At 70.1% G+C, this 27,954-nt stretch overlaps 1 protein-coding gene across 1 annotated transcript; it reads right to left on the bottom strand.

Moving 5' to 3' along the window:
- Positions 1-451: 451 nt before the first annotated feature.
- Positions 452-27,811, bottom strand: BGN (biglycan). The gene is made up of 8 exons (XM_039511062.1): positions 27,647-27,811; positions 18,793-19,040; positions 17,773-17,885; positions 15,691-15,904; positions 8,246-8,356; positions 7,903-7,996; positions 4,204-4,342; positions 452-2,804 (listed from the first exon to the last, which is right to left on the bottom strand). Exons 1-8 carry the CDS (start codon positions 27,784-27,786, stop codon positions 2,607-2,609), a joined length of 1,257 nt encoding a protein of 418 aa, XP_039366996.1. The 5' UTR covers positions 27,787-27,811; the 3' UTR covers positions 452-2,606.
- Between the last annotated feature and the right edge of the window lie 143 nt (positions 27,812-27,954).

The raw sequence follows: 27,954 nt of genomic DNA, 5'->3' as shown, positions 1-27,954 counted from the left end.
CCTGAGCCAGCCAGTCCCTGCCGTGGGGCCGGATCGGGGCCAGCGCCCCCCAGAGGGGACAGGCCCCTGCCCCATTCCCCGCCCCCCTGAGCCAGCCAGTCCCTGCCGTGGGGCTGGATCGGGGCCGGCGCCCCCCAGAGGGGACAGGCCCCTGCCCCATTCCCCGCCCCCCTGAGCCAGCCAGTCCCCCCCCAGGGGCCGGCTCGGGGCCAGCGCCCCCCAGAGGGGACAGGCCCCAGCCCCATTCCCGCCCCTGAGCCAGCCAGTCCCCACCCTGGGGCCGGATCGGGGCCAGCGCCCCCCAGAGGGGACAGGCCCCTGCCCCATTCCCCGCCCCCCTGAGCCAGCCAGTCCCTGCCCTGGGGCCGGATCGGGGCCAGCGCCCCCCAGAGGGGACAGGCCCCTGCCCCGCTCCCGCAGCCCCCCCCACACCACTCAGGGGGCGCAGCTGAACCCGACACTAACTTTTATTAGCCGCCGTTCTCGGCGTTTCTATTGCACACGACGTTACACACCCAGTCACAACCGCGGGGGGGTCCTCGGCTCGCAGGTCGGGGTGCCCGGGGGTCCTGGTGCCAGGGGCGCAGTGGAAATCCAGGGCTTTGGGGTTGGGCACTAAGGGGGTGGCGTGAACTCTGAGGATGGTGGGGAGCTGCTAGGCTCCCCATGCTACATGTACCCAGCAGGATCATCCCTGGGGGGGTGCACTCTCCCCATTGCCTGGCAGGGTCCTGGCCCCCCTGTGCCCCCATCCCACCAAATCTTGGCTGCAGCGGGAGGGAATCAGGTCTTGCAAGCACCGGCGCGTGTCAAGGAGCATGGCTGGAGCGGGGCCCCGGACGTGCATTTTGGGAACAAGGAGAAGGAGGCAGCAAACTTGTGCAAAGCGGGAAATTTCACGCCCACGCCCCCGAGGGGCTTCCGAGATGCAGGGCTGCAAATGCTGATGCTTGCGAGATTGGAACAGATCTTCCTGCCAAGGAGTTGTGCACACGCGTCTCGGACAACTTAGCGGGAAATATTTGCACTAATTAGTGAAACATGGAGCGCGCTTTGTATGCAAAATGTTTGCCACTTGGGGTCGGGAGATTTTTGCAACAGTTTTGCACGATTTTGCCATGTCTTTTCCACATTTTTGCCTTTGCAAAATTTTCACAAGTCGTTATGCACATTTTGCACGATCTTCGGTCACGTTTTGCAATATTTTCAGTGATTGTTGGTAAATTTTGTCTAGAATTTTCATGATGACTTTTTCTCGTAAATTGTTACAGATTGTGTTTGATATTTCTTTTTCAAAAAGTGTTCAGTTTTCTTCTTGCCTTTGGGGGGGGGTGCCATTTTGTGCATATGTTTGAGTTTTCATGCAAATTTCCAAATATTTTTAAAATAAATGTTTGCAATTTTCTCTGTGACTTTCTTGCATTTTATCGCCAATTTAAAAACTTGTTTTTGCAAAACTGTCATGCGTTTTCATACAAATGTATTAAAGATTTTTTTCAAAATATTTGCCATTTTCTGCATGACCGCATTAGCAATTTTTTCCTTTTTCATGCAAATCTATACATTTTCTTTTGCAAATTTCCCAATGACTTTTTTGCGAAATACTTTTGTACTATAATGCAAATGTTAATTTTGGGGGGTGAAATGTTCTTGGATTTTCATTCAAAATTACGGGATGATTTTGTTGTTGTTGTTGCAAAGCTCGTGCATGTCTATGCAAATGTATTTTACAAATTGTCGTGCAACATTTTTTGCGCTTTTCTTCATGACTTTCTTTTTTTTCAATCTTTTCTTACATTTTCATGCAAATGTGGCAAGAAGTTTCTTGCACATTTTTTACAATTTCTTCCATGACGCTTTTAGGGCAAAACATTCATGCAAACGTGTTTCCAAAAAAAGGTGCAAAGGGGGGGCTGGGGTTTCAGGCTTCGGGTTCCAACCTCGTTGCCGTTTCTCGCCGATGTGCAAAGAAGTCAGCCAGCAAAGTTCTCCTGCAGGCTCATGCAAGCTGCGTGCGAAGATTTGGGGGCTTTTGTCGCCACAATCGTTACAAATTTTCTCCATTCCCCCCACCCCGCAACATTTCCTCCCTGATGGTTTCAAGATTTTCCTTGTAGATGTGTTTGCAATTCTCTTGCGAGATTTTGTCACCTTTGGGGGCCTTCCCCCCCCAGTTGCAAAATCCTAACCTGTTTGGGGCCAGACCGCAACCTTCCCACCCTGTTGTCATGATGTGGGGGGCAAACGGTCCTGGGGGGGTTGGGGGGAGGGGCTGGCAAACTTTCCAAGGATTGGCAGTAAGATCCCAGTGGCCCCGATCCTGCCGACGCTGGGGCATGTGCTTTGAAGGTACATAGCAGGGGCCCCACCTGCCCCCCAACCCTCCGTGGGTGACTGAGTCACTGCCAGCAGGGACAATGCAGAACCGGGGGCCGCTGCTGCGGGGAGCAGCTGCCCTAGATCTGCTCCCCACGGCACGGAGCCCCCCCAGCATGGCAGGTAACGGGGCCCCGCGCTGGACCCAACAGGCCTCCGGTTTCCCTGCACCCCCCGCCCCCCTGCTGCCCCCCCCCCCGCCCCCCCCGGCCCGGCCCGGCCCGGCCCGCTCATTTCTTGTAGTTGCCGAACTGGATGGCCAGGCGGTCGGTGGCGCAGCGGAAGGCGGCCGGCTGCACCTCCCAGTAGGGCACCGGGTTTCCGAAGAGGCTGATGCCGTTGTAATAGGCTCGCTTCACCCCGAAGCCCGCGGGGCAGAAATCGTTCACCCCCACCTGCGTGATGTCATTGGCGTGCAGGTACACCACCTGGGGGGAGGGGGGGTCAGCCAGCGCCCGTCACATCCCCCCAGCCCCCCAACCCCCCCCAGAACCCACAGCCCCCCCCACCACAGAGCTCACACCCTAACCCCCCAATGTCCCCTGGGGGAGTCAGCCGTCACATCCCCAGCCCCCCAAACCCCCAGAACCCACAGCCCCACCACAGAGCTCACACCCTAACCCCCCAATGTCCCCTGTCACATCCCCCAGCCCCAAACCCCAGAACCCACAGCCCCACCACAGAGCTCACCCCAATGTCCCCTCCCAGAACCCACAGCCCCACCACAGAGCTCACCCAGAACCCACAGCCCCCACCACAGAGCTCACACACATCCCCAGCCCCAGAACCCACAGCCCCACCACAGAGCTCACTAACCCCCAATGTCCCCTGCCAGACTGCCCGTCACATCCCCAGCCCCAGCCCCACCACAGAGCTCACACCACAACCCCCCAATGTCCCCTGGGGGAGGGGGTCGCGTCCGCCACACCCCCAGACTGCCCATCACATCCCCCAGCCCCCACCACAGAGCTCACACCCACCCTAATGTCCCCTGGGGGAGGGGGTCAGCAGTGCCCACCCCCCAGACTGCCCGTCACATCCCCAGCCCAACTCCCAGAACCCTCAGATTCCCACAGCCCCCACCACCACCACCGAGCTCACACCCTAACCCCCCAATGTCCCCCTGGGGGGAGGGGGGGGTCAGCGAGCGCACCACAGAGCTCACACCCTAACCCCCCAATGTCCCCTGGGAGGGGGCCAGCGCCGTCACATCCCCAGCCCCCAAAGCCCCAGAACCCACAGCCCCCACCACAGAGCTCACACCTAACCCCAATGTCCCCTGGGTAGAGGGGTCAGCGAGCGCCCGTCACATCCCCAGCCCCCAAACCCCAGAACCCACAGCCCCACCACCACAGAGCTCACACCTAACCCCCAATGTCCCCTGGGGGAGGGGGTCAGCCAGCGCCCGTCACATCCCCCCAGCCCCCCAAACCCCCCCAGAACCCACAGCCCCCACCACAGAGCTCACACCCTAACCCCCAATGTCCCCTGGGAGGGGGTCAGCGAGCGCCGTCACATCCCCAGCCCCCAAACCCCCAGAACCCACAGCCCCCACCACAGAGCTTACACCTAACCCCCAATGTCCCCTGGGGAGGGGGTCAGCGAGCGCCGTCACATCCCAGCCCCCACAGAGCTCACACCACAACCCCCCAATGTCCCCCTGGGGCAGGGAGAGTGGGGGCTGAAGGCAGACAGCCCCCTGAAGCCCCCAACCCCCCATCAGAGGGAGGCGAGAAAGGGGTTCACGGGGGGGCTCCCCCAGTCCTGTGCGAAGGGAGGGGCAGATTTTCCCATAAGCCCCCCGGGGGCCCGGAGCTGAGATCCCACCTGCAGGAAGCGGAGGCCGGGCAGCCCGGCCGGCACGCGGGGGAGCCGGTTGTGGTCGAGGTGCAGCTCCCGGAGCGCCGGGACGAAGGCCAAGCTCCCGTTCTCGATCATCCGGATGGCGTTGTGCCCCAGCCCCAGCCTGCACGGAGAGCGGGAGATGCAGGGACAGAGCGGCGGGGGCTGGGCAGGGGGTGGGGTATCTAGGGGTGGGGTATCTATGGGGCGGGGCTGGGCAGGGGTGGGGTATCTATGGGGTGGGGTATCTATGGGGCGGGGCTGGGCAGAGGTGGGGTATCTATGGGGTGGGGTATCTATGGGGTGGGGCTGGGCAGGGGTGGGGTATCTATGGGGTGGGGTATCTATGGGGTGGAGGCTGGGAAGGGGTGGGTTATCTATGGTGGGGTATCTATGGGGCGGGGCACGGGCAGCTCTAGACCCCAGCGCAAGCAGGCGCTTGGGCGGCCGTTCCGAGGCGGCATTTGGCTCCGGTGGAGCTCCCGCAGTCATGCCTGCGGCAGGTCCACGGAGCCCGACGCGAGCGGACCTGCCGCAGTCATGCCTGCGGGAGCTCAACCGGAGCCGCGGGAAGAGGGGACCCGCCGCGGGACCGGGGAAGGGCGGCGCAGCGCTCCGCGCTGCTTGGGGCAGCCCGATTTCTAGGGCCGCCCCTGCCAGTGGACATAGTGTACTTAGCAGCAAAGAATCCTGTGGCACCTTATAGACTAACAGAAGTTTTGCAGCATGAGCTTTCGTGGGTGAATACCCACTTCGTCGGATGCAAGTGGTATTCACCCACGAAAACTCATGCTGCAAAACTTCTGTTAGTCTAGAAGGTGCCACAGGATTCTTTGCTGCTTCTACAGAACCAGACTAACACGGCTACCCCTCTGATAGTGTACTTAGATTTCCAGAAAGCCTTTGACAAGGTCCCTCACCAAAGGCTCTTACGTAAATTAAGCTGTCATGGGATAAAAGGAAAGGTCCTTTCATGGATTGAGAACTGGTTAAAGGACAGGGAACAAAGGGTAGGAATTAATGGTAAATTTTCAGAATGGAGAGGGGTAACTAGTGGTGTTCCCCAAGGGTCAGTCCTAGGACCAATCCTATTCAATTTATTCATAAATGATCTGGAGAAAGGGGTAAACAGTGAGGTGGCAAAGTTTGCAGATGATACTAAACTGCTCGAGATAGTTAAGACCAAAGCAGATTGTGAAGAACTTCAAAAAGATCTCACAAAACTGAGTGATTGGGCAACAAAATGGCAAATGAAATTTCATGTGGATAAATGTAAAGTAATGCACATTGGAAAACATAACCCCAACTATACCTACAACATGATGGGGGCTAATTTAGCTACAACGAGTCAGGAAAAAGATCTTGGAGTCATCGTGGATAGTTCTCTGAAGATGTCCACGCAGTGTGCAGAGGCGGTCAAAAAAGCAAACAGGATGTTAGGAATCATTAAAAAGGGGATAGAGAATAAGACTGAGAATATATTATTGCCCTTATATAAATCCATGGTACGCCCACACCTCGAATACTGTGTACAGATGTGGTCTCCTCACCTCAAAAAAGATATTCTAGCACTAGAAAAGGTTCCGAAAAGAGCAACTAAAATGATTAGGGGTTTAGAGAGGGTCCCATATGAGGAAAGATGAAAGAGGCTAGGACTCTTCAGTTTGGAAAAGAGAAGACTAAGGGGGGACATGATAGAGGTCTATAAAATCATGAGTGATGTTGAGAAAGTGGATAAGGAAAAGTTATTTACTTATTCCCATAATACAAGAACTAGGGTCACCAAATGAAATTAATAGGCAGCAGGTTTAAAACAAATCAAAGGAAGTTCTTCTTCATGGCGCACAGTCAACTTGTGGAACTCCTGCCTGAGGAGGTTGTGAAGGCTAGGACTATAACAATGTTTAAAAGGGGACTGGATAAATTCATGGTGGCTAAGTCCATAAATGGCTATTAGCCAGGCTGGGTAAGAATGGTGTCCCTAGCCTCTGTTCGTCAGAGGATGGAGATGGATGGCAGGAGAGAGATCACTTGATCATTGCCTGTTAGGTTCACTCCCTCAGGGGCACCTGGCATTGGCCACTGTCGGTAGACAGATACTGGGCTAGATGGACCTTTGGTCTGACCCGGTACGGCCGTTCTTATGTTCTTATGTTCTTATGGGGTGGGGTATCTATGGGGCGGGGCTGGGCAGGGGTGGGGTATCTATGGGGTGGGGTATCTATGGGGTGGGGCCTGGGCAGGGGGTGGGGTATCTAGGGGGTGGGGTATCTATGGGGCGGGGGCTGGGCAGGGGGTGGGGGATCTATGGGGTGGGGTATCTATGGGGGGGGCTGGGCAGAGGGTGGGGTATCTATGGGGTGGGGTATCTATGGGGTGGGGGCTGGGCAGGGGTGGGGTATCTATGGGGTGGGGTATCTATGGGGTGGGGCTGGGCAGGGGTGGGGTATCTATGGGGTGGGGTATCTATGGGGGCTGGGCAGGGGTGGGCAGGGGTGGGGTATCTATGGGGTGGGGTATCTATGGGGCGGGGCTGGGCAGGGGTGGGGTATCTATGGGGCGGGCTGGGCAGGGGTGGGGTACCTGGGATGTTTGGGGACGGATGGGCGCCGTGGGGCTGGGGTTCCCTGCAGTGGCTGGACCATGTGAAGCTATTTATGGGGGCCTGGGGGCTGGTGGGGACTGTTATCTGGACAGCTTCCCATAGTGGATTGGGGGCTGGGGAGCAGTTGGGGGCAACTGGGGGCCAGGGACACTTAGGGGCAGGATGCAGTTGGGGGCTGGAGGCAGGTGGGGGCAGTTGGGGCAGGGTCAGTTGGGGGCAGTTGGGGGCAGTTGGGGGCAGGAGGCAGTCGGGGCAGGGGCAGTGGGGAGGCAGTCGGGGCAGGGGCACTCGAGGGCAGTAGGGAGGCAGTGGGGGCAGTCAGGGGACAGGGCAGTTGGGGGCAGTTGGGGGCAGTTGGGAGGCAGTTGGGGTAGGGGCAGTTGGGCGGCAGTTGGGGGCAGTTGGGGGCAGAGGCAGTCGGGGGCAGTCGGGGGCAGTGGGGAGGCAGTTGGGCAGGGGCAGTTGGGGGCAGTGGGGAGGCAGTTGGGGGCAGGGGCAGTTGGGGGCAGTTGGGGGCAGGGGCAGTCAGGGGACGGGGCAGTTGGGGGGCAGTGGGGAGGCAGTGGGGGAGGCAGTTGGGGGGCAGGGGCAGTTGGGTGGCAGTCGGGGGCAGTTGGGGGGCAGAGGCAGTCGGGGGCAGTTGGGGGCAGTAGGGAGGCAGTCAGGGGACAGGGGCAGTTGGGGGCAGTGGGGAGGCAGTTTGGGGGGCAGGGGCAGTTGGGGGGCAGTTGGGGGCAGGGGCAGTCAGGGGCAGTCAGGGGACGGGGCAGTTGGGGGGCAGGGGCAGTTGGGCGGCAGTCGGGGGGCAGTCGGGGACAGGGGCAGTCGGGGCAGGGGCAGTCAGGGGCAGTCGGGGGCAGTTGGAGGGCAGGGGCAGTCGGGGGCAGTCGGGGCAGAGGCAGTCAGGGAAGTTGGGGGCAGTGGGGAGGCAGTCGGGGGACAGGGGCAGTCGGGGGGCAGTCAGGGGGCAGTGGGGAGGCAGTCGGGGGACAGGGGCAGTCGTGGGGCAGTCGGAGGCAGTCGTGGGGCAGGGGCAGTCGGGGGGCAGTCGGGGGGCAGTGGGGGCCGAGGGCACTTACCGGCTCAGCCTCCCGTAGCGGATCAGATCCTCCAGCTCAATGGCCTGGATTTTGTTGTGATCCAGGTGCAGCTCGTTGAGGGTCTCAGGCAGGTCTGGGGGGCAGAGAAGGGGGGTCAGCGGGGCCCCCAGATGCCTGGGGGGGCTGGGAGCCGGGGGCAGGTTACATGCAGGGCAGACGCAGGAGGATCCCAGGGGTGCAGTGGGGGCTCTGATGCCCTGACCTGAGGGGTCCCAGCCAGAGGGGCTGGCTCTGAACTGGGATCAGGGGGTCCCAGACAGGGAAGGGGCAGGCTGGGGTGGGGCGGCTGGGGGCGGCAGGGGGCCGGCGGGGGGGCGGTTACCTTTGGGGACACCCGTCAGTTTGGCCTCTGAGATGCGCAGATAATTGAGCTTCAGGCCGTCAAAGGCGCCGGGTTCGAATCCGCTGTTCTCCAGGGGGTTGCCCCCCATCTCTGGGGGCAGAGAGACCGGAGTCACCCACAGCTCCTCCACCCGGGGGCACTCTCCCCCCGGCAGTCAGGGGCAGGCACTGGGGGGTGGGCAGCAGGGCAGGGGGCGCCCATGATCAGGGTTGGGCGGGATGCCAGGGTGATGGGCTGGCAGCGGGGATGCCAGGGCGATGGGCCCCTCGCAGGCGGGATGCCGGGGCGATGGGCCCCTGGCAGGCGGGATGCCGGGCCGATGGGCTGGCAGCCGGGATGCCGGGGAAGCTGGGCCCCTGGCAGGCTGGATGCCAGGGTGATGGGCTGGCAGACGGGATGCCGGGGCGATGGGCCCCTCGCAGGTGGGATGCCGGGGCGATGGGCCGGTGGCCGGGGGGCTGCCGGGCGATGGGCCCTGGCAGGCGGGATGCGGGGCGATGGGCTGGCAGGCGGGATGCCGGGCGATGGGCTGGCAGGCGGGATGCCGGGCGATGGGCTGGCAGGCGGGATGCGGGCGATGGGCTGGCAGGCGGGATGCCGGGGCGATGGGCTGGCAGGCGGGATGCCGCGGACGCTGGGCTGGCAGGCGGGATGCCGGGGCGATGGGCTGGCAGGCGGATGCCGGGCGATGGGCTGGCAGGCGGGATGCCGGCGAGGCTGGCAGGCGGGATGCCGGGCGATGGGCTGGCAGGCGGGATGCCGGGCGATGGGCTGGCAGGCGGGATGCCGGGCGATGGGCCCTGGCAGGCGGGATGCCGGGCGATGGGCTGGCAGGCGGGATGCGGGCGATGGGCTGGCAGGCGGGATGCCGGGCGATGGGCTGGCAGGCGGGATGCCGGCGCGAGGGGCTGGCAGGCGGGGGGCAGGGGCGGGGGGCCCCAGGCAGGCGGGATGCCGGGGCGATGGGCCCCTGGCAGGCGGGATGCCGGGGCGATGGGCTGGCAGGCGGGATGCCGGGGCGATGGGCCCCTGGCAGGCGGGATGCCGGGGCGATGGGCTGGCAGGCGGGATGCCGGGGCGATGGGCCCCTGGCAGGCGGGATGCCGGGGCGATGGGCTGGCAGGCGGGATGCCGGGGCGATGGGCTGGCAGGCGGGATGCCGGGGCGATGGGCCCCTGGCAGGCGGGATGCCGGGGCGATGGGCCCCTGGCAGGCGGGATGCCGGGGCGATGGGCTGGCCGGCGGGATGCCGGGCGATGGGCTGGCAGGCGGGATGCGGGCGATGGGCTGGCAGGCGGGATGCCGGGCGATGGGCTGGCAGGCGGGATGCCGGGCGATGGGCTGGCAGGCGGGATGCCGGGCGATGGGCTGGCAGGCGGGATGCCGGGCGATGGGCTGGCAGGCGGGATGCCGGGCGATGGGCTGGCAGGCGGGATGCCGGGCGATGGGCTGGCAGGCGGGATGCGGGCGATGGGCTGCCAGGCGTGATGCTGTGGCGATGGGCCCCTGGCAGGCGGGATGCCGGGGCGATGGGCTGGCAGGTGGGGTGCCGGGGCGATGGGCTGGCAGGCGGGATGCTGGGGCGATGGGCCCCTGGCAGGCGGGATGCCGGGGCGATGGGCTGGCAGGCGGGATGCCGGGGCGATGGGCTGGCAGGCGGGATGCCGGGGCGATGGGCTGGCAGGCGGGATGCTGGGGCGATGGGCTGGCAGGCGGGATGCCGGGCGATGGGCTGGCAGGCGGGATGCGGGCGATGGGCTGGCAGGCGGGCTGCCGGGGCGCTGGGCTGGCCGGCGGGAGGCCGGGGGGTGGGGCTGGCTGGGGGGTGGCGGGGGGTTGGGCGGGCCGGCGGGATGCCGGGGCGATGGGCTGGCAGGCGGGATGCCGGGGGATGGGCTGGCAGGCGGATGCCGGGCGATGGGCTGGCAGGCGGGATGCCGGGCGATGGGCTGGCAGGCGGGATGCCGGGCGATGGGCTGGCAGGCGGGATGCCGGGCGATGGGCTGGCAGGCGGGATGCCGGGCGATGGGCTGGCAGGCGGGATGCGGGCGATGGCTGGCAGGCGGGATGCGGGCGATGGGCTGGCAGGCGGGATGCCGGGCGATGGGCTGGCAGGCGGGATGCCGGGCGATGGGCTGGCAGGCGGGATGCCGGGCGATGGGCTGGCAGGCGGGATGCCGGGCGATGGGCTGGCAGGCGGGATGCCGGGCGATGGGCTGGCAGGCGGGATGCGGGCGATGGGCTGGCAGGCGGGATGCGGGCGATGGGCTGGCAGGCGGGATGCCGGGCGATGGGCTGGCAGGCGGGATGCCGGGCGATGGGCTGGCAGGCGGGATGCCGGGCGATGGGCTGGCAGGCGGGATGCCGGGCGATGGGCTGGCAGGCGGGATGCCGGGCGATGGGCTGGCAGGCGGGATGCCGGGCGATGGGCTGGCAGGCGGGATGCCGGGCGATGGGCTGGCAGGCGGGATGCCGGGCGATGGGCTGGCAGGCGGGATGCCGGGCGATGGGCTGGCAGGCGGGATGCCGGGCGATGGGCTGGCAGGCGGGATGCCGGGCGATGGGCTGGCAGGCGGGATGCCGGGCGATGGGCTGGCAGGCGGGATGCCGGGGCGATGGGCTGGCAGGCGGGATGCCGGGCGATGGGCTGGCAGGCGGGATGCCGGGCGATGGGCTGGCAGGCGGGATGCCGGGCGATGGGCTGGCAGGCGGATGCCGGGCGATGGGCTGGCAGGCGGGATGCCGGGGCTATGGGCTGGCAGGCGGGATGCCGGGGCGATGGGCTGGCAGGCGGGATGCCGGGCGATGGGCTGGCAGGCGGGATGCCGGGCGATGGGCTGGCAGGCGGGATGCCGGGCGATGGGCTGGCAGGCGGGATGCCGGGCGATGGGCTGGCAGGCGGGATGCGGGCGATGGGCTGGCAGGCGGGATGCCGGGCGATGGGCTGGCAGGCGGGATGCCGGGCGATGGGCTGGCAGGCGGGATGCCGGGCGATGGGCTGGCAGGCGGGATGCCGGGCGATGGGCTGGCAGGCGGGATGCCGGGCGATGGGCTGGCAGGCGGGATGCCGGGGCGATGGGCTGGCAGGCGGGATGCCAGGGCGATGGGCTGGCAGGTGGGATGCCGGGGCGATGGGCTGGCAGGCGGGATGCCGAGGAAGCTGGGCTGGCAGGCGGGATGTCGGGGCGATGGGCTGGCAGGCGGGATGCCGGGGCGATGGGCCCCTGGCAGGCGGGATGCCGGGCGATGGGCTGGCAGGCGGGATGCCGGGCGATGGGCTGGCAGGCGGGATGCCGGGCGATGGGCTGGCAGGCGGGATGCCGGGCGATGGGCTGGCAGGCGGGATGCCGGGCGATGGGCTGGCAGGCGGGATGCCGGGCGATGGGCTGGCAGGCGGGATGCCGGGCGATGGGCTGGCAGGCGGGATGCCGGGCGATGGGCTGGCAGGCGGGATGCCGGGCGATGGGCTGGCAGGCGGGATGCCGGGGATGGGCTGGCAGGCGGGATGCCGGGGCGATGGGCTGGCAGGCGGGGTGCCGGGGCGATGGGCTGGCAGGCGGGATGCCGGGGCGATGGGCTGGCAGGCGGGATGCCGGGCGATGGGCTGGCAGGCGGGATGCCGGGCGATGGGCTGGCAGGCGGGATGCCGGGCGATGGGCTGGCAGGCGGGATGCGGGCGATGGGCTGGCAGGCGGGATGCCGGGCGAGGGGCGGGCCGGCGGGATGCCGGGGCGATGGGCCCCGGGCAGGCGGGATGCCGGGGCGATGGGCTGGCAGGCGGGATGCCGGGGCGCTGGGCTGGCAGGCGTGATGCCGGGGCGATGGGCTGGCAGGCGGGATGCCGGGGGATGGGCTGGCAGGCGGGATGCCGGGGGATGGGCTGGCAGGCGGGATGCCGGGCGATGGGCTGGCAGGCGGGATGCCGGGCGATGGGCTGGCAGGCGGGATGCCGGGCGATGGGCTGGCAGGCGGGATGCTGGGCGATGGGCTGGCAGGCGGGCTGCCGGGGCGATGGGCTGGCAGGCGGGATGCCGGGCGATGGGCTGGCAGGCGGGATGCCGGGCGATGGGCTGGCAGGCGGGATGCCGGGCGATGGGCTGGCAGGCGGGATGCCGGGCGATGGGCTGGCAGGCGGGATGCCGGGCGATGGGCTGGCAGGCGGGATGCCGGGCGATGGGCTGGCAGGCGGGATGCCGGGCGATGGGCTGGCAGGCGGGATGCGGGCGATGGGCTGGCAGGCGGGATGCCGGGCGATGGGCTGGCAGGCGGGATGCCGGGCGATGGGCTGGCAGGCGGGATGCCGGGCGATGGGCTGGCAGGCGGGATGCCGGGCGATGGGCTGGCAGGCGGGATGCCGGGCGATGGGCTGGCAGGCGGGATGCCGGGCGATGGGCTGGCAGGCGGGATGCCGGGCGATGGGCTGGCAGGCGGGATGCCGGGCGATGGGCTGGCAGGCGGGATGCGGGCGATGGGCTGGCAGGCGGGATGCCGGGCGATGGGCTGGCAGGCGGGATGCCGGGCGATGGGCTGGCAGGCGGGATGCCGGGGCGATGGGCTGGCAGGTGGGGTGCCGGGGCGATGGGCTGGCAGGCGGGATGCCGGGGCGATGGGCTGGCAGGCGGGATGCCGGGGCGATGGGCTGGCAGGCGGGATGCCAGGGCGATGGGCTGGCAGGCGGGATGCCGGGCGATGGGCTGGCAGGCGGGATGCCGGGCGATGGGCTGGCAGGCGGGATGCCGGGCGATGGGCTGGCAGGCGGGATGCCGGGCGATGGGCTGGCAGGCGGGATGCGGGGCGATGGGCTGGCAGGCGGGATGCCGGGGTGATGGGCTGGCCGGCGGGATGCCAGGGCGATGGGCCCCTGGCAGGCGGGATGCCGGGGCGATGGGCTGGCAGGCGGGGTGCCGGGGCGATGGGCTGGCCGGCGGGATGCCGGGCGATGGGCTGGCAGGCGGGATGCCGGGCGATGGGCTGGCAGGCGGGATGCCGGGCGATGGGCTGGCAGGCGGGATGCCGGGCGATGGCTGGCAGGCGGGATGCCGGGGCGATGGGCTGGCAGGCGGGATGCCGGGCGATGGGCTGGCAGGCGGGATGCCGGGCGATGGGCTGGCAGGCGGGATGCCGGGCGATGGGCTGGCAGGCGGGATGCCGGGCGATGGGCTGGCAGGCGGGATGCCGGGCGATGGGCTGGCAGGCGGGATGCCGGGCGATGGGCTGGCAGGCGGGATGCCGGGCGATGGGCTGGCAGGCGGGATGCCGGGCGATGGGCTGGCAGGCGGGATGCGGGCGATGGGCTGGCAGGCGGGATGCCGGGCGATGGGCTGGCAGGCGGGATGCCGGGCGATGGGCTGGCAGGCGGGATGCCGGGCGATGGGCTGGCAGGCGGGATGCCGGGCGATGGGCTGGCAGGCGGGATGCCGGGCGATGGGCTGGCAGGCGGGATGCCGGGCGATGGGCTGGCAGGCGGGATGCCGGGCGATGGGCTGGCAGGCGGGATGCCGGGCGATGGGCTGGCAGGCGGGATGCCGGGCGATGGGCTGGCAGGCGGGATGCCGGGCGATGGGCTGGCAGGCGGGATGCCGGCGATGGGCTGGCAGGCGGGATGCCGGGCGATGGGCTGGCAGGCGGGATGCCGGGGCGATGGGCTGGCAGGCAGGATGCCGGGCGATGGGCCTGGCAGGCGGGATGCCGGGCGATGGGCTGGCAGGCGGGATGCCGGGCGATGGGCTGGCAGGCGGGATGCAGGCGATGGGCTGGCAGGTGGGATGCCGGGGCGATGGGCTGGCAGGTGGGATGCCGGGGCGATGGGCTGGCAGGCGGGATGCCGGGCGATGGGCTGGCAGGCGGATGCCGGGCGATGGGCTGGCAGGCGGGATGCAGCGATGGGCTGGCAGGCGGGATGCCGGGCGATGGGCTGGCAGGCGGGATGCCGGGCGATGGGCTGGCAGGCGGGATGCGGGCGATGGGCTGGCAGGCGGGATGCCGGGCGATGGGCTGGCAGGCGGGATGCGGGCGATGGGCTGGCAGGCGGGATGCCGGGGCGATGGGCCATGGCAGGCAGGATGCCGGGGCGATGGGCTGGCAGGCGGATGCCGGGGCGATGGGCCCCTGGCAGGCGGGATGCCGGGGCGATGGGCTGGCAGGCGGGATGCCGGGGCGATGGGCTGGCAGACGGGATGCCGAGGAAGCTGGGCTGGCAGGCGGGATGCCGGGGCGATGGGCTGGCAGGCGGGATGCCGGGGGGTGGGCTGGCGGGCGGGATGCGGGCGATGGGCCCCTGGCAGGTGGGATGCCGGGGCGATGGGCTGGCAGGCGGGATGCCGGGGCGATGGGCCCCTGGCAGGTGGGATGCCGGGGCGATGGGCTGGCAGGCGGGATGCCGGGGCGATGGGCTGGCAGGCGGGATGGGGGGTCGTTGGGCTGGCAGGCGGGATGCCGGGGCGATGGGCTGGCAGGCGGGATGCCGGCGCGATGGGCCCCTGGCAGGTGGGATGCCGGGGCGATGGGCTGGCAGGCGGGATGCCGGGGCGATGGGCTGGCAGGCGGGATGCCGGGGGATGGGCCCCTGGCAGGCGGGATGCCGGGGCGATGGGCCCCTGGCAGGCGGGATGCCGGGGCGATGGGCCCCTGGCAGGCGGGATGCCAGGGTGATGGGCTGGCAGACAGGATGCCGGGGCGATGGGCCCCTGGCAGGCAGGATCCCGGGGCGATGGGCTGGCAGGCGGGATGCCGGGGCGATGGGCTGGCAGGCGGGATGGTGGGGCGATGGGCCCCTGGCAGGCGGGATGCCGGGGCGATGGGCTGGCAGGTGGGATGCCGGGGGATGGGCTGGCAGGCGGGATGCCGGGGCGATGGGCTGGCAGGCGGGATGCCGAGGAAGCTGGGCCCCTGGCAGGCGGGATGCCGGGGCGATGGGCTGGCAGGCGGGATGCCGGGGCGATGGGCCCCTGGCAGGCGGGATGCCGGGGCGATGGGCTGGCAGGCGGGATGCTGGGGCGATGGGCCCCTGGCAGGCGGGATGCCGGGGCTATGGGCTGGCAGGCGGGATGCCGGGGGATGGGCTGGCAGGCTGGATGCCGGGGGATGGGCTGGCAGGCTGGATGCCGGGTAGATGGGCTGGCCGGCTGGATGCCGGGGGATGGGCTGGCAGGCGGGATGGTGGGGCGATGGGCCCCTGGCAGGCGGGATGCCGGGGCGATGGGCTGGCAGGCGGGATGCCGGGGCGATGGGCCCCTGGCAGGCGGGATGCCGGGGCGATGGGCCCCTGGCAGGCGGGATGCCGGGGCGATGGGCTGGCAGGCGGGATGCCGGGGCGATGGGCCCCTGGCAGGCGGGATGCCGGGGCGATGGGCTGGCAGGCGGGATGCCGGGGGATGGGCTGGCAGGCGGGATGCCGGGGGATGGGCCCGGCGTCCCTGTCTCACCGATGCAGTTCATGTTGCTGAGCCCCTTGAAGACGTCCTTGGGCACCTTGCGGATCTTGTTGTCGTGGATGCGCAGCTCGACCAGGGAGGGCGGCAGGTTGGCCGGGATCTCGCCCAGCAGGTTCTTGGAGATGTAGAGTTTCTGCAGCCGGTGCAGGGGGCTGAAGGCCTTTTCGTGCACCCGCGAGATCTTGTTGTTCACCAGGACCAGGGCCTGCAGGCGGAGACGCACAAGGGTCACGAAGACAGCGGGAGGCTGCAGTACCGGCCTCTACCCGCAGGGGGCGCTGTAAGGCTCCAGGAGTGCTATGGGGGGCAGGGAAGAGGTGCGGGGGGGGCAGAGGTTGCTGTGGGGCATAGAGGAGGCAGGACAAGGATGCAGGGGGCACCGTGGGCCCAGGATGTGGGCACAGGGGGCACTGCAGGGCTGGGCTGTGGGGAAGGCAGGGGGCGCCGTCCATGCCAGGGGGCACTGTGGGGCAGGGCAGGGGGCCCTGTGGGGCAGGGTGCGCTGTCCATGCCCGGGGGCACTGTGGGGCAGGGCAGGGGGCCCTGTGGGGCAAGGCAGGGGGCGCTGTGGGGCAGGGTGTGCTGTCTGTGCCAGGGAGCACTGTGGGGCAGGGCCGTGGGGCAGGGCAGGGGTGCTGTGAGGCTGGGGGCGCTGTCCGTGCCAGGGGGCTGCTGTGGGGCAGGGCAGGGGGCGCTGCGGAGGAGGGGGCACTGTCTGTGCCAGGGGGTGCTGTGGGGCAGGGGGCACTGTCCGTGCCAGGGGGCACTGTGGGGCAGGGCAGGGGGCCCTGTGGGGCAGGGGGCACTGTCCGTGCCAGGGGGCACTGTGGTGCAGGGCAGGGGGCCCTGTGGGGCAGGGTGTGCTGTCCGTGCCAGGGGGTGCTGTGGGGCAGGGCCGTGGGGCAGGGCAGGGGTGCTGTGAGGCTGGGGGCGCTGTCCTTGTCAGGGGGCTGCTGTGGGGCAGGGCAGGGGGCGCTGTGGAGCAGGGGGCACTGTCCGTGCCAGGGGGCACTGTGGGGCAGGGCAGGGGGCGCTGTGGGGCCGGGGGCACTGTCCGTGCCAGGGGGCACTGTGGGGCAGGGCAGGGGGCCCTGTGGGGCAGGGTGTGCTGTCCGTGCCAAGGGGTGCTGTGGGGCAGGGCCGTGGGGCAGGGCAGGGGTGCTGTGAGGCTGGGGGCGTTGTCCTTGTCAGGGGGCTGCTGTGGGGCAGGACAGGGGGCGCTGTGGAGCAGGGGGCACTGTCCGTGCCAAGGGGCACTGTGGGGCAGGGCAGGGGGCCCTGTGGGGCAGGGTGTGCTGTCCGTGCCAGGGGGTGCTGTGGGGCAGGGCCGTGGGGCAGGGCAGGGGTGCTGTGAGGCTGGGGGCGCTGTCCTTGTCAGGGGGCTGCTGTGGGGCAGGGCAGGGGGCGCTGTGGAGCAGGGGGCACTGTCCGTGCCAGGGGGCACTGTGGGGCAGGGCAGGGGGCCCTGTGGGGCAGGGTGTGCTGTCCGTGCCAGGGGGTGCTGTGGGGCAGGGCCGTGGGGCAGGGCAGGGGTGCTGTGAGGCTGGGGGCGCTGTCCTTGTCAGGGGGTGCTGTGGGGCAGGGCAGGGGGCGCTGTGGAGCAGGGGGCACTGTCCGTGCCAAGGGGCACTGTGGGGCAGGGCAGGGGGCCCTGTGGGGCAGGGTGTGCTGTCCGTGCCAAGGGGTGCTGTGGGGCAGGGCCGTGGGGCAGGGCAGGGGTGCTGTGAGGCTGGGGGCGCTGTCCGTGCCAGGGGGTGCTGTGGGGCAGGGGGCACTGTCCGTGCCAGGGGGTGCTGTGGGGCAGGGCTGTGGGGCAGGGCCGTGGGGCAGGGCAGGGGTGCTGTGAGGCTGGGGGCGCTGTCCTTGTCAGGGGGCTGCTGTGGGGCAGGGCAGGGGGCGCTGTGGAGCAGGGGGCACTTTCCGTGCCAAGGGGCACTGTGGGGCAGGGCAGGGGGCCCTGTGGGGCAGGGTGCGCTGTCCGTGCCAGGGGGTGCCGTGGGGCAGGGCCGTGGGGCAGGGCAGGGCTGTGGGGCAGGGCCGTGGGGCAGGGCCGTGGGGCGTTGCGGGACGCACGTAGAGGTGATGCAGCCCCTTGAAGTCGTCCCGCCGCAGCTCCGTGATCTGGTTGTTCTGCAGATCCAGCAGCTTCGTGTCGGGGGCGATTTCCTTGGGCACCGTTCTCAGGCCTGGGGGAAGAGATGGGGCAGGGGCGGGTGAGACGGGGGCACCGGGAAACCCAAATTTCCCCCCCAAAACTGGGATTCAGAGACACCCCTGCAGGGGAGAGACTCACAGTCCATATACTGACCCCACTCCCCTCCCAGAGCCGGGGAGAACCCAGGAGTCCTGGCTCCCAGCCCCCCCCGCTCTAACCACTAGCCCCTACTCCCCTCCCAGAGCCGGGGGGAGAACCCAGGCGTCCTGGCTCCCAGCCCCCCCTGCTCTAACCACCAGCCCCTACTCCCCTCCCAGAGCCGGGGGGAGAACCCAGGCATCCTGGCTCCCAGCCCCCCCTGCTCTAACCACCAGCCCCCACTCCCCTCCCAGAGCCAGGAGAGAATCCGGGAGTCCTGGCTCCCAACCCCCCCTGCTCTAACCACCAGACCCCAATCCCCTCCCAGAGCTGGGGAGAACCCAGACGTCCTGGCTCCCAGCCCCCCCTGCTCTAACCAGCAGCCCCCACTCCCCTCCCAGAGCCGGGGAGAACCCAGGCGTCCTGGCTCCCAGCCCCCCCTGCTCTAACCAGCTGCCCCCACTCCCCTCCCAGAGCCGGGGGGGAGAACCTAGGAGTCCTGGCTCCCAGCCCCCCCTGCTCTAACCACCAGACCCCATTCCCCTCCCAGAGCCGGGGAGAACCCAGGCGTCCTGGCTCCCAGCCCCCCCTGCTCTAACCACCAGCCCCTACTCCCCTCCCAGAGCCGGGGGGAGAACCCAGGAGTCCTGGCTCCCAGCCGCCCCTGCTCTAACCAGCAGCCCCCACTCCCCTCCCAGAGCCGGGGGGAGAACCCAGGAGTCCTGGCCCCCAGCCCCCCCGCTCTAAGCACCAGACACACCCCCCACTCCTGGGACAGGGACCCCGGCGTCCGGGCGTACCCAGGTCAGAGCACTGCACCACCCGCAGGTGGCAGTGGCAGCCGAACGGGCACAGGCCCCCGTAGGTGGTGACGACGTCCTCGAAGTCAGGGACCCCCGAGGTGGGGAAGACGCCCGAGGCCTCCTCATCGTTCTGCAGGGCCGGGCCCTCGTCCATGGAGAAATCCCAGAAGGCCGTTTGCTCGAAGGGCAGGGCCCCCGCCAGGCCTAGCAGGGCCGCCAGGAGCAGCACACGCAGCATCATGGGGCTGGAGGCCAGAGGGGAGAATGGGGTTAGGGGGAGCATGGGGGCAGGGGACAGTTAGCTGGGGACCCCTCGCCCCACCGGGCTGCGGCTGGCTCTGGGGTGGGGCAGGGGGCTGGTTTCCGGGGACCCCTCGCCCCACCGGGCTGTGGCTGGCTCTGGGGTGGGGCAGGGGGCTGGTTTCCCGGGACCCCTCGCCCCACCGGGCTGCGGCTGGCTCTGGGGTGGGGCAGGGGGCTGGTTTCCCGGGACCCCTCGCCCCACCGGGCTGTGGCTGGCTCTGGGGTGGGGCAGGGGGCTGGTTTCCGGGGACCCCTCGGCCGGCGCCGGGCTGCGGCTGGCTCTGGGGTGGGGCAGGGGGCTGGTTACACGGGGCCCCCTCGGCCGGCGCCGGGCTGCGGCTGGCTCTGGGGGGGGGCAGGGGGCTGGTTTCCAGGGACCCCTCGGCCGGCGCCGGGCTGCGGCTGGCTCTGGGGTGGGGCAGGGGGCTGGTTTCCCGGGACCCCTCGCCCCACCGGGCTGCGGCTGGCTCTGGGGTGGGGCAGGGGGCTGGTTTCCAGGGACCCCTTGCTGGCGCCGGGCTGCGGCTGGCTCTGGGGTGGGGCAGGGGGCTGGTTATCCCAGGACCCTCGGCCGGCGCCGGGCTGCGGCTGGCTCTGGGGTGGGGCAGGGGCTGGTTTCAGGGACCCCTCGGCCGGCGCCGGGCTGCGGCTGGCTCTGGGGTGGGGCAGGGGCTGGTTTCAGGGACCTCGGCCGGCGCCGGGCTGCGGCTGGCTCTGGGGTGGGGCAGGGGCTGGTTTCAGGACCCCTCGCCCCACCGGGCTGCGGCTGGCTCTGGGGTGGGGCAGGGGGCTGGTTTCAGGGACCCCTCGGCCGGCGCCGGGCTGCGGCTGGCTCTGGGGTGGGGCAGGGGCTGGTTTCAGGGACCTTGCTGGCGCCGGGCTGCGGCTGGCTCTGGGGTGGGGCAGGGGCTGGTTTCCAGGGACCTCGGCCGGCGCGGGGCGGCGGCTGGCCCTGGGGTGGGGCAGGGGGCTGGTTTCCAGGGACCCCTTGCTGGCGCCGGGCTGCGGCTGGCTCTGGGGTGGGGCAGGGGGCTGGTTTCCAGGGACCCCTCGGCCGGCGCCGGGCTGCAGCTGGCTCTGGGGTGGGGCAGGGGCTGGTTTCAGGGACCCCTCGGCCGGCGCCGGGCTGCGGCTGGCTCTGGGGTGGGGCAGGGGCTGGTTTCCCGGGACCTCGGCCGGCGCCGGGCTGCGGCTGGCTCTGGGGTGGGGCAGGGGCTGGTTTCAGGGACCCCTCGGCCGGCGCCCGGGCTGCAGCTGGCTCTGGGGTGGGGCAGGGGCTGGTTTCCAGGGACCTCGGCCGGCGCCGGGCTGCGGCTGGCTCTGGGGTGGGGCAGGGGCTGGTTTCAGGGACCCCTCGGCCGGCGCCGGGCTGCGGCTGGCTCTGGGGTGGGGCAGGGGCTGGTTTCAGGGACCCCTCGGCCGGCGCCGGGCTGCGGCTGGCTCTGGGGTGGGGCAGGGGGCTGGTTTCCAGGGACCCCTCGGCCGGCGCCGGGCTGCGGCTGGCTCTGGGGTGGGGCAGGGGGCTGGTTTCCAGGGACCCCTTGCTGGCGCCGGGCTGCGGCTGGCTCTGGGGTGGGGCAGGGGGCTGGTTTCCAGGGACCCCTTGCTGGCGCCGGGCTGCGGCTGGCTCTGGGGTGGGGCAGGGGGCTGGTTACACGGGACCCCTCGGCCAGCGCCGGGCTGCGGCTGGCTGTTGGGTGGGGGAGGGGCTGGTTACCAGGGACCTCGGCCGGCGCCTGGCTGCGGCTGGCTCAGGGGTGGGGGAGGGGGCTGGTTGCCAGGGACCCCTCGGCCGGCGCCGGGCTGCGGCTGGCTCTGGGGTGGGGCAGGGGGCTGGTTTCCAGGGACCTCGGCCGGCGCCGGGCTGCGGCTGGCTCTGGGGTGGGGCAGGGGGCTGGTTTCAGGGACCCCTCGGCCGGCGCCGGGCCGCGGCTGGCTCTGGGGTGGGGCCGGGGGCCGGTTACCCCGGCCCCCCCGGCCCGCGCCGGGCTGCGGCTGGCTCTGGGGTGGGGCAGGGGGCTGGTTACCAGGGACCCCTCGGCCGGCGCCGGGCTGCGGCTGGGTCTGGGGTGGGGCAGGGGGCTGGTTCCCTGGGGACACGTCGGCCGGCGCCGGGCTGCGGCTGGCTATGGGGTGGGGCAGGGCGCTGGTTTCCAGGGACCCCTGGGCGGCGCCGGGCTGCGGCTGGCTCTGGGGTGGGGCAGGGGCTGGTTTCAGGGACCCCTCGGCCGGCGCCGGGCTGCGGCTGGCTCTGGGGTGGGGCAGGGGCTGGTTTCAGGGACCTCGGCCGGCGCCAGGCTGCAGCTGGCTCTGGGGTGGGGCAGGGGGCTGGTTTCCAGGGACCCCTTGCTGGCGCTGGGCTGCGGCTGGCTCTGGGGTGGGGCAGGGGGCTGGTTTCCAGGGACCCCTAGCACGCGCCGGGCGGCGGCGGGCTGTGGGGGGGGGCAGGGGGCGGGTTCCCCGGGACCCCGTGCTGGCGCCCGGCTGCCGCTGGCTCTGGGGTGGGGCCGGGGGCGGGTTTCCAGGGACCCCTTGCTGGCGCCGGGCTGCGGCTGGCTCTGGGGTGGGGCAGGGGGCTGGTTTCCAGGGACCCCTCGGCCGGCGCCCGGGCTGCGGCTGGCTCTGGGGTGGGGCAGGGGCTGGTTTCAGGGACCTTGCTGGCGCCGGGCTGCGGCTGGCTCTGGGGTGGGGCAGGGGGCTGGTTTCAGGGACCCCTCGGCCGGCGCCGGGCTGCGGCTGGCTCTGGGGTGGGGCAGGGGGCTGGTTTCAGGGACCTCGGCCGGCGCCGGGCTGCGGCTGGCTCTGGGGTGGGGCAGGGGCTGGTTTCCAGGACCCCTCGGCCGGCGCCGGGCTGCGGCTGGCTCTGGGGTGGGGCAGGGGCTGGTTTCAGGGACCCCTTGCTGGCGCCCGGGCTGCGGCTGGCTCTGGGGTGGGGCAGGGGCTGGTTACATGGGGACCCCTCGGCCGGCGCCGGGCTGCGGCTGGCTCTGGGGTGGGGCAGGGGCTGGTTACAGGGACCCCTTGCGGCCGCCGGGGTGCGGCGGGCTCGGGGGGGGGGCAGGGGGCGGGTTATCCCAGGACCCCTCGGCCGGCACCGGGCTGCGGCTGGCTCTGGGGTGGGGCAGGGGCTGGTTTCAGGGACCCCTCGGCCGGCGGCGCCGGGCTGCGGCTGGCTCTGGGGTGGGGCAGGGGCTGGTTTCAGGGACCCCTCGGCCGGCGCCGGGCTGCGGCTGGCTCTGGGGTGGGGCAGGGGCTGGTTTCAGGGACCCCTCGGCCGGCGCCGGGCTGCGGCTGGCTCTGGGGTGGGGCAGGGCTGGTTTCAGGGACCCCTCGGCCGGCACCGGGCTGCGGCTGGCTCTGGGGTGGGGCAGGGGCTGGTTTCAGGGACCCCTCGGCCGGCGCCGGGCTGCGGCTGGCTCTGGGGTGGGGCAGGGGCTGGTTTCCAGGGACCCTCGGCCGGCGCCGGGCTGCGGCTGGCTCTGGGGTGGGGCAGGGGGCTGGTTACACGGGGACCCCTCGGCCGGCGCCGGGCTGCGGCTGGCTCTGGGGTGGGGCAGGGGGCTGGTTTCCAGGGACCCCTCGGCCGGCGCCGGGCTGCGGCTGGCTCTGGGGTGGGGCAGGGGGCTGGTTTCCAGGGACCCCTCGGCCGGCGCCGGGCTGCGGCTGGCTCTGGGGTGGGGCAGGGGGCTGGTTTCCAGGGACCCCTCGGCCGGCGCCGGGCTGCGGCTGGCTCTGCGGTCAGGGGGCGGCTCCGTGGGGCCCCCACCCAGCACACGAAGGGTCTGGGGGGAGCCAGGGCTCAGGGCCGGGCCGTGACCCCACCGCAGTGGCCAGGATAAAATAAGCTCGACAATGACAGGCCGGGCTGGGGCCACAATTAGAGACTCGCGAGGGACCAGCCCCGAGCGCCTGAGGCAGGGGGCGGGGGCTGAGATTGCTCTAAACAGCCGGGGGGGGGAGGGGTGCTCGCGGGGGTGCAGAGACCAGAACCCCCCAGAAATCTTCACCAGCATCCCCAGCGCAAGGCCCCCATCCTGGTAGCCCAGCCAGCTCTGAGAGGGGAGGGTGGGGTCAGAGCGGGGGGGCTGGGAGCCAGGACGCCTGGGTTCTCTCCTGGCTCTGGGAGGGGAGTGGGGGCTGGTGGTTTAGAGGGGGGCTGGGACCAGCTCTGAGAGGAGGGTGGGGTCAGAGCAGGGGGGGCTGGGAGCCAGGACTCCTGGGTTCTCTCCCGGCTCTGGGAGGAGTGGGGCTGGGGGTCAGAGCAGGGGCTGGGAGCCAGGACGCCTGGGTTCTCTCCTGGCTCTGGGAGGGGAGTGGGGGCTGGTGGTTAGAGCAGGGGGGGCTGGGACCCAGGACTCCTGGGTTCTCTCCCCAGCTCTGAGAGGGGAGGGTGGGGACAGAGCAGGGGGGGCTGGGAGCCAGGACTCCTGGGTTCTCTCCCGGCTCTGGGAGGGGAGTGGGGGCTGGGGGGTCAGAGCAGGGGGGCTGGGAGCCAGGACTCCTGGGTTCTCTCCCGGCTCTGGGAGGGGAGTGGGGGCTGGTGGTTACAGCAGGGGGGGATGGGAGCCAGGACGCCTGGGTTCTGTCCTGAGGAGTGGGGTTCAGCCCCCACCATTCTGTGCCTCAGTTCCCCCATGATGAACTGGGAATGTTCTTAATGTTTTCTCTGAATACTGTGTGGGTGCCTCAGTTTCCCCTCTGCAGTGCTTAAGGCTCTAGGTGGTGAGATAAGGGAGATGCCAGAGGCCAGAGGAGGGGCTGGGGGGGCGGAGGCCTGGCCAGTTGGGGACTCAGGGCTCCAGGGTCCCCCCCAAGATGGACTTTGCTGAAAGTCCCTGATTCCTGTCGGCTGAGAACCCCTCTGTGTTCCTGGCTGGCTGTGGGGGGGGGCAGGCCCCCGACACCCCCACACGCCGTGACCCCCCGTCTGGGGCCGAGAGGGGCCGTGTCTGGGCTGCTGAGGGGCTCACGGGCTGGGTTATCGGGGGGGACACGCAGCCCCGGGAAGGCCACATTAGAGCAAAGCAGAGACAGAGCCCCCCACTGAGCCCCCCGCAGCACAGAGCCCCCCGCTGAGCCCCCGCCGAGCCCCCTGCACCCCACAGCACAGAGCCCCCCCGCCGAGCCCCCTGCCCCCCGCAGCACAGAGCCCCCTCCACTGAGACTCCCACAGAGCCCCCCACCCCCCGCAGCACAGAGCCCCCCCGCTGAGCACCCTGCCGAGCCCCTGCCCCTGCAGCACAGAGCCCCCGCTGAGCCCCCCACCCCTGCAGCACAGGCCCCCGCCGAGCCCCCACAGCACAGAGCCCCCACTGGGCCCCACCCCCGCAGCACAGGCCCCCTGCCGAGCCCCTGCCCCCGCAGCACAGAGCCCCCTCCACTGAGACTCCCACAGAGCCCCCACCCCCACAGCACAGAGCCCCCGCTGAGCACCCTGCCGAGCCCCTGCCCCCACAGCACAGAGCCCCCACTGAGCCCCCTGCCCCTGCAGCACAGAGCCCCCGCTGAGCCCCACCCCTGCAGCACAGAGCCCCCGCTGAGCCCCCACCCCTGCAGCACAGGCCCCCGCCGAGCCCCCACAGCACAGAGCCCCACTGAGCCCCACCCCGCAGCACAGGCCCCCGCCGAGCCCCTGCCCCACAGCACAGACCCCCGCTGAGCCCCCGCAGCACAGACCCCGCTGAGCCCCCTGCCCCCACAGCACAGGCCCCGCTGAGCCCCCACAGCACAGAGCCCCCACTGAGCCCCCACCCTCCCTGAGCCCCCACAGCACAGAGCCCCCACTGGGGCCCCCAGGGCACAGGCCCTGATCTGAGCCCCCCAGCACAGAGTCCACCGAACCCCTGCCGAGCCCCATGCCCCCACAGCACAGAGCCCCAATGCCGGCCCCGCAGCACAGACCCCCCCCGCTGAGCCCCCTGCCCCCCGCAGCACAGAGCTCCAATGGGGGCAGGGCCGGGTTCTGATCTCAGTTCCCCCAGAGTCAAACCGGAGTCACTCCTGATTGCAAGGGGGGCAGGGCCGGGTTCTGATCTCAGCTCCCCCAGAGTCAAACCGGAGTCACTCCTGATTGCAAGGGGGGCAGGGCCGGGTTCTGATCTCAGCTCCCCCAGAGTCAAACCGGAGTCACTCCTGATTGCAAGGGGGGCAGGGCTGGTTCTGCTCCTCTGTACATCCAGATGATCCTATCTCAGTCCAGCAGCTCCAGCCAGGAGTCAGGCCTGGCCCCAGCTCCTGCTCCGGGGATGCAGCCAGGAATTGCAGCCGGCTGCAGTCCCGGCCAACCCCCCGCGCCCCCCCGGTGCCCACAATAGAGCCTTTGTCCCCGCAGCCGGGCGGAGCGGAATGAGGGGTCCCGCCCTGGGGTTTGGAGCCGGCGTGGGGCTGGGCCCACAGGGCAGACCACAGAGTTACTGCCACATCCTCGCCGGGCTAACAGGGCCGGGGGGGGGGGGGAGACGGGGCTGTGCCCACGAGGGGGGGCCGGCGTCCACCTGGCCCCAGGGTGGGGGTCGGGGAGGGTCACTCAACTGACTGCAGGGGGTCAAGGCTGGATCCTGCTTTCAATAGCAGAACCCAGGAGTCCTGGCTCCCAGCCCCCCTCCCCTCCCAGGGCCGGGAAGGGAACCCAGGCGTCCTGAGCGCCGGGACAGCCCCGGGGAGGGAACCCAGGCGTCCTGAGCGCCGGGACAGCCCCGGGAAGGGAACCCAGGCGTCCTGAGCGCCGGGACAGCCCCGGGAAGGGAACCCAGGCGTCCTGGATCGGCAGCAGGGAGCAGATTCATCCTGGGCACAGTTCCGGGCCCAGGGCCAGGGCTGACGGGCCAGCAGATGCCACCTCACCAGCCCTTCTGCCAAGGGACGACCTCTCCGCCCAGGGCAGGGGTGGGTCTCCTGGGGGTGCCCCAGAGTGGGGATCCTTGGGCTTGTCTAGAGCAGTTGGGAAAGGGATGGAGCAGCAGGGAACCCAGGAATCCGGGAGTGCCCAGCCCACGGGCTGCCTGGGAACACTCCTCAGCACAAGCCCTTCCAGGACTCTGGGAGGGGAGTGGGGTCTAGTGGTTAGATGGGGGGGAGGGCTAGGAGCCCGGACTCCTGGGTTCTCTCCCGGCTCTGGGAGGGGAATGGGGGCGGGGGGGTTAGAGCAGGGGGGGCTGGGAGCCCGGACTCCTGGGTTCTCTCCCTGGCTCTGGGAGGGGAGTGGGGGCTGGTGGGTCAGAGCAGCGGGGGCTGGGAGCCAGGACTCCTGGGTTCTCTCCCTGGCTCTGGGAGGGGAGTGGGGGCTGGTGGGGCGGGGTCTGGGAGCCAGGACTCCTGGGTTCTCTCCCGGCTCTGGGAGGGGAGCGGGGGCTGGTGGGTCAGAGCAGGGGGCCGGGAGCCCGGACTCCTGGGTTCTGTGCTGTGGGGGGGGGGGACTCCGGATGCATCTGGGACGCGATCCACCCCATGCGGTCCAGAAAGCCTCAGTCCAAGACAGCTTGTTCGCCGGCTGGGAATCCCTCCCGCGCCAGGGCCAGAGGAAAAACCGACAGATCCTGTTTTCCATCCCCTCGGCGCCTGCCAAGCCGAGCTGGGGGCGCAGAACATGGGGCGCAGAGGGGAACATACCACCCCAGGGCAACAGCGCAAGCCCCCAGGGGTCCGGGAGCCCCCCTGCACTGAGGCTACAGCCCCCCCAAAAAGCCCAGAACCCAGGAAACCAGCACCAGGGAATTCCCCCATGAACGGGGGCTGAGCTCCCAGAACAACAGAACCCAGGAGTCCCGAGTCCTGACGCTGGAGGAATCTTGCCCACTGGATTGAGGCTGCCCCCCACCCCCCAAATAAAACAGAACCCAGGAGTCCGGGGAAGATCTGTCTGTTTCGGGACAGGTGAGGAGCCCCCCCACACACACACACATAGAACAGAGCCCAGGAGTCCTGGAGGCTGATGCAGGGGGAATTCTGCCCCCAGCCCAGCATGGGCTGTGCCCCCCCAGAACCCAGGAGTCCGGGGAAGATCTGTCTGTTTCGGGACAGGTGAGGAGCCCCCACACACACATAGAAGAGAACCCAGGAGTCCGGGGAAGATCTGTCTGTTTCGGGACAGGTGAGGAGCCCCCCCACACACACATAGAAGAGAACCCAGGAGTCCTGGAGGCTGATGCAGGGGGAATTCTGCCCCCACCCCAGCATGGGCTGTGCCCCCCCAGAACCCAGGAGTCCGGGGAAGATCTGTCTGTTTCGGGACAGGTGAGGAGCCCCCCCCCACACATAGAACAGAGCCCAGGAGTCCTGGAGGCTGATGCAGGGGGAATTCTGCCCCCACCCCAGCATGGGCTGTGCCCCCCCAGAACCCAGGAGTCCGGGGAAGATCTGTCTGTTTCGGGACAGGTGAGGAGCCCCCCCACACACATAGAAGAGAACCCAGGAGTCCTGGAGGCTGATGCAGGGGGAATTCTGCCCCCAGCCCAGCATGGGCTGTGCCCCCCCAGAACCCAGGAGTCCGGTGAGCTGATGTGGGGGGGTCTATCTGCCCCCCCCCGCCCCGCCAGCGCCAGCGCCCTACCTGTGGGGGGACTCGGGGCAATGCGCAGGCCGGGAGCAGCACAGGACAGTCCGGGCGGCGCCGTGGGTCTGGCTGGGTGGATTCACGCGCTGGGAGCTGGATGCCGGACGCTCACACGCACACACAAGCCAGGCCCACATCTGGATCCCATCAGCCACCTGCCAAAAAGCCAGAGGCCGGGAAAGACAAACCCACCCGCAGATGGGGGGGCGGATTCTAAGCCCCATTTGGGGCACCATGGGGGGGTGAGGAGCTGGGAGGGAAACCTTGTACCTAGGGTGTGGGGGAGGGATGGAGGGGGCTTGGGA

Source organism: Mauremys reevesii, linkage group 22 (assembly GCF_016161935.1).
Source record: "Mauremys reevesii isolate NIE-2019 linkage group 22, ASM1616193v1, whole genome shotgun sequence".
Taxonomy (NCBI): Eukaryota; Metazoa; Chordata; order Testudines; family Geoemydidae; genus Mauremys; species Mauremys reevesii.
Note: the sequence above shows the minus strand (reverse complement) of the source record. Positions and strands in the feature narration are given on the sequence as shown.

Coding starts and splice junctions, on each gene's coding strand:
- BGN (XM_039511062.1), bottom strand. CDS start 27,786: ATGTGGGCCTGGCTTGTGTGTGCGTGTGAGCGTCCGGCATCCAGCTCC. Junction 15,905..17,772: donor AGGGGCTGCATCACCTCTAC/GTGCGTCCCGCA, acceptor CTCCGCCTGCAG/GCCCTGGTCCTGGTGAACAA. Junction 8,357..15,690: donor CAGCAACATGAACTGCATCG/GTGAGACAGGGA, acceptor CTCTGCCCCCAG/AGATGGGGGGCAACCCCCTG.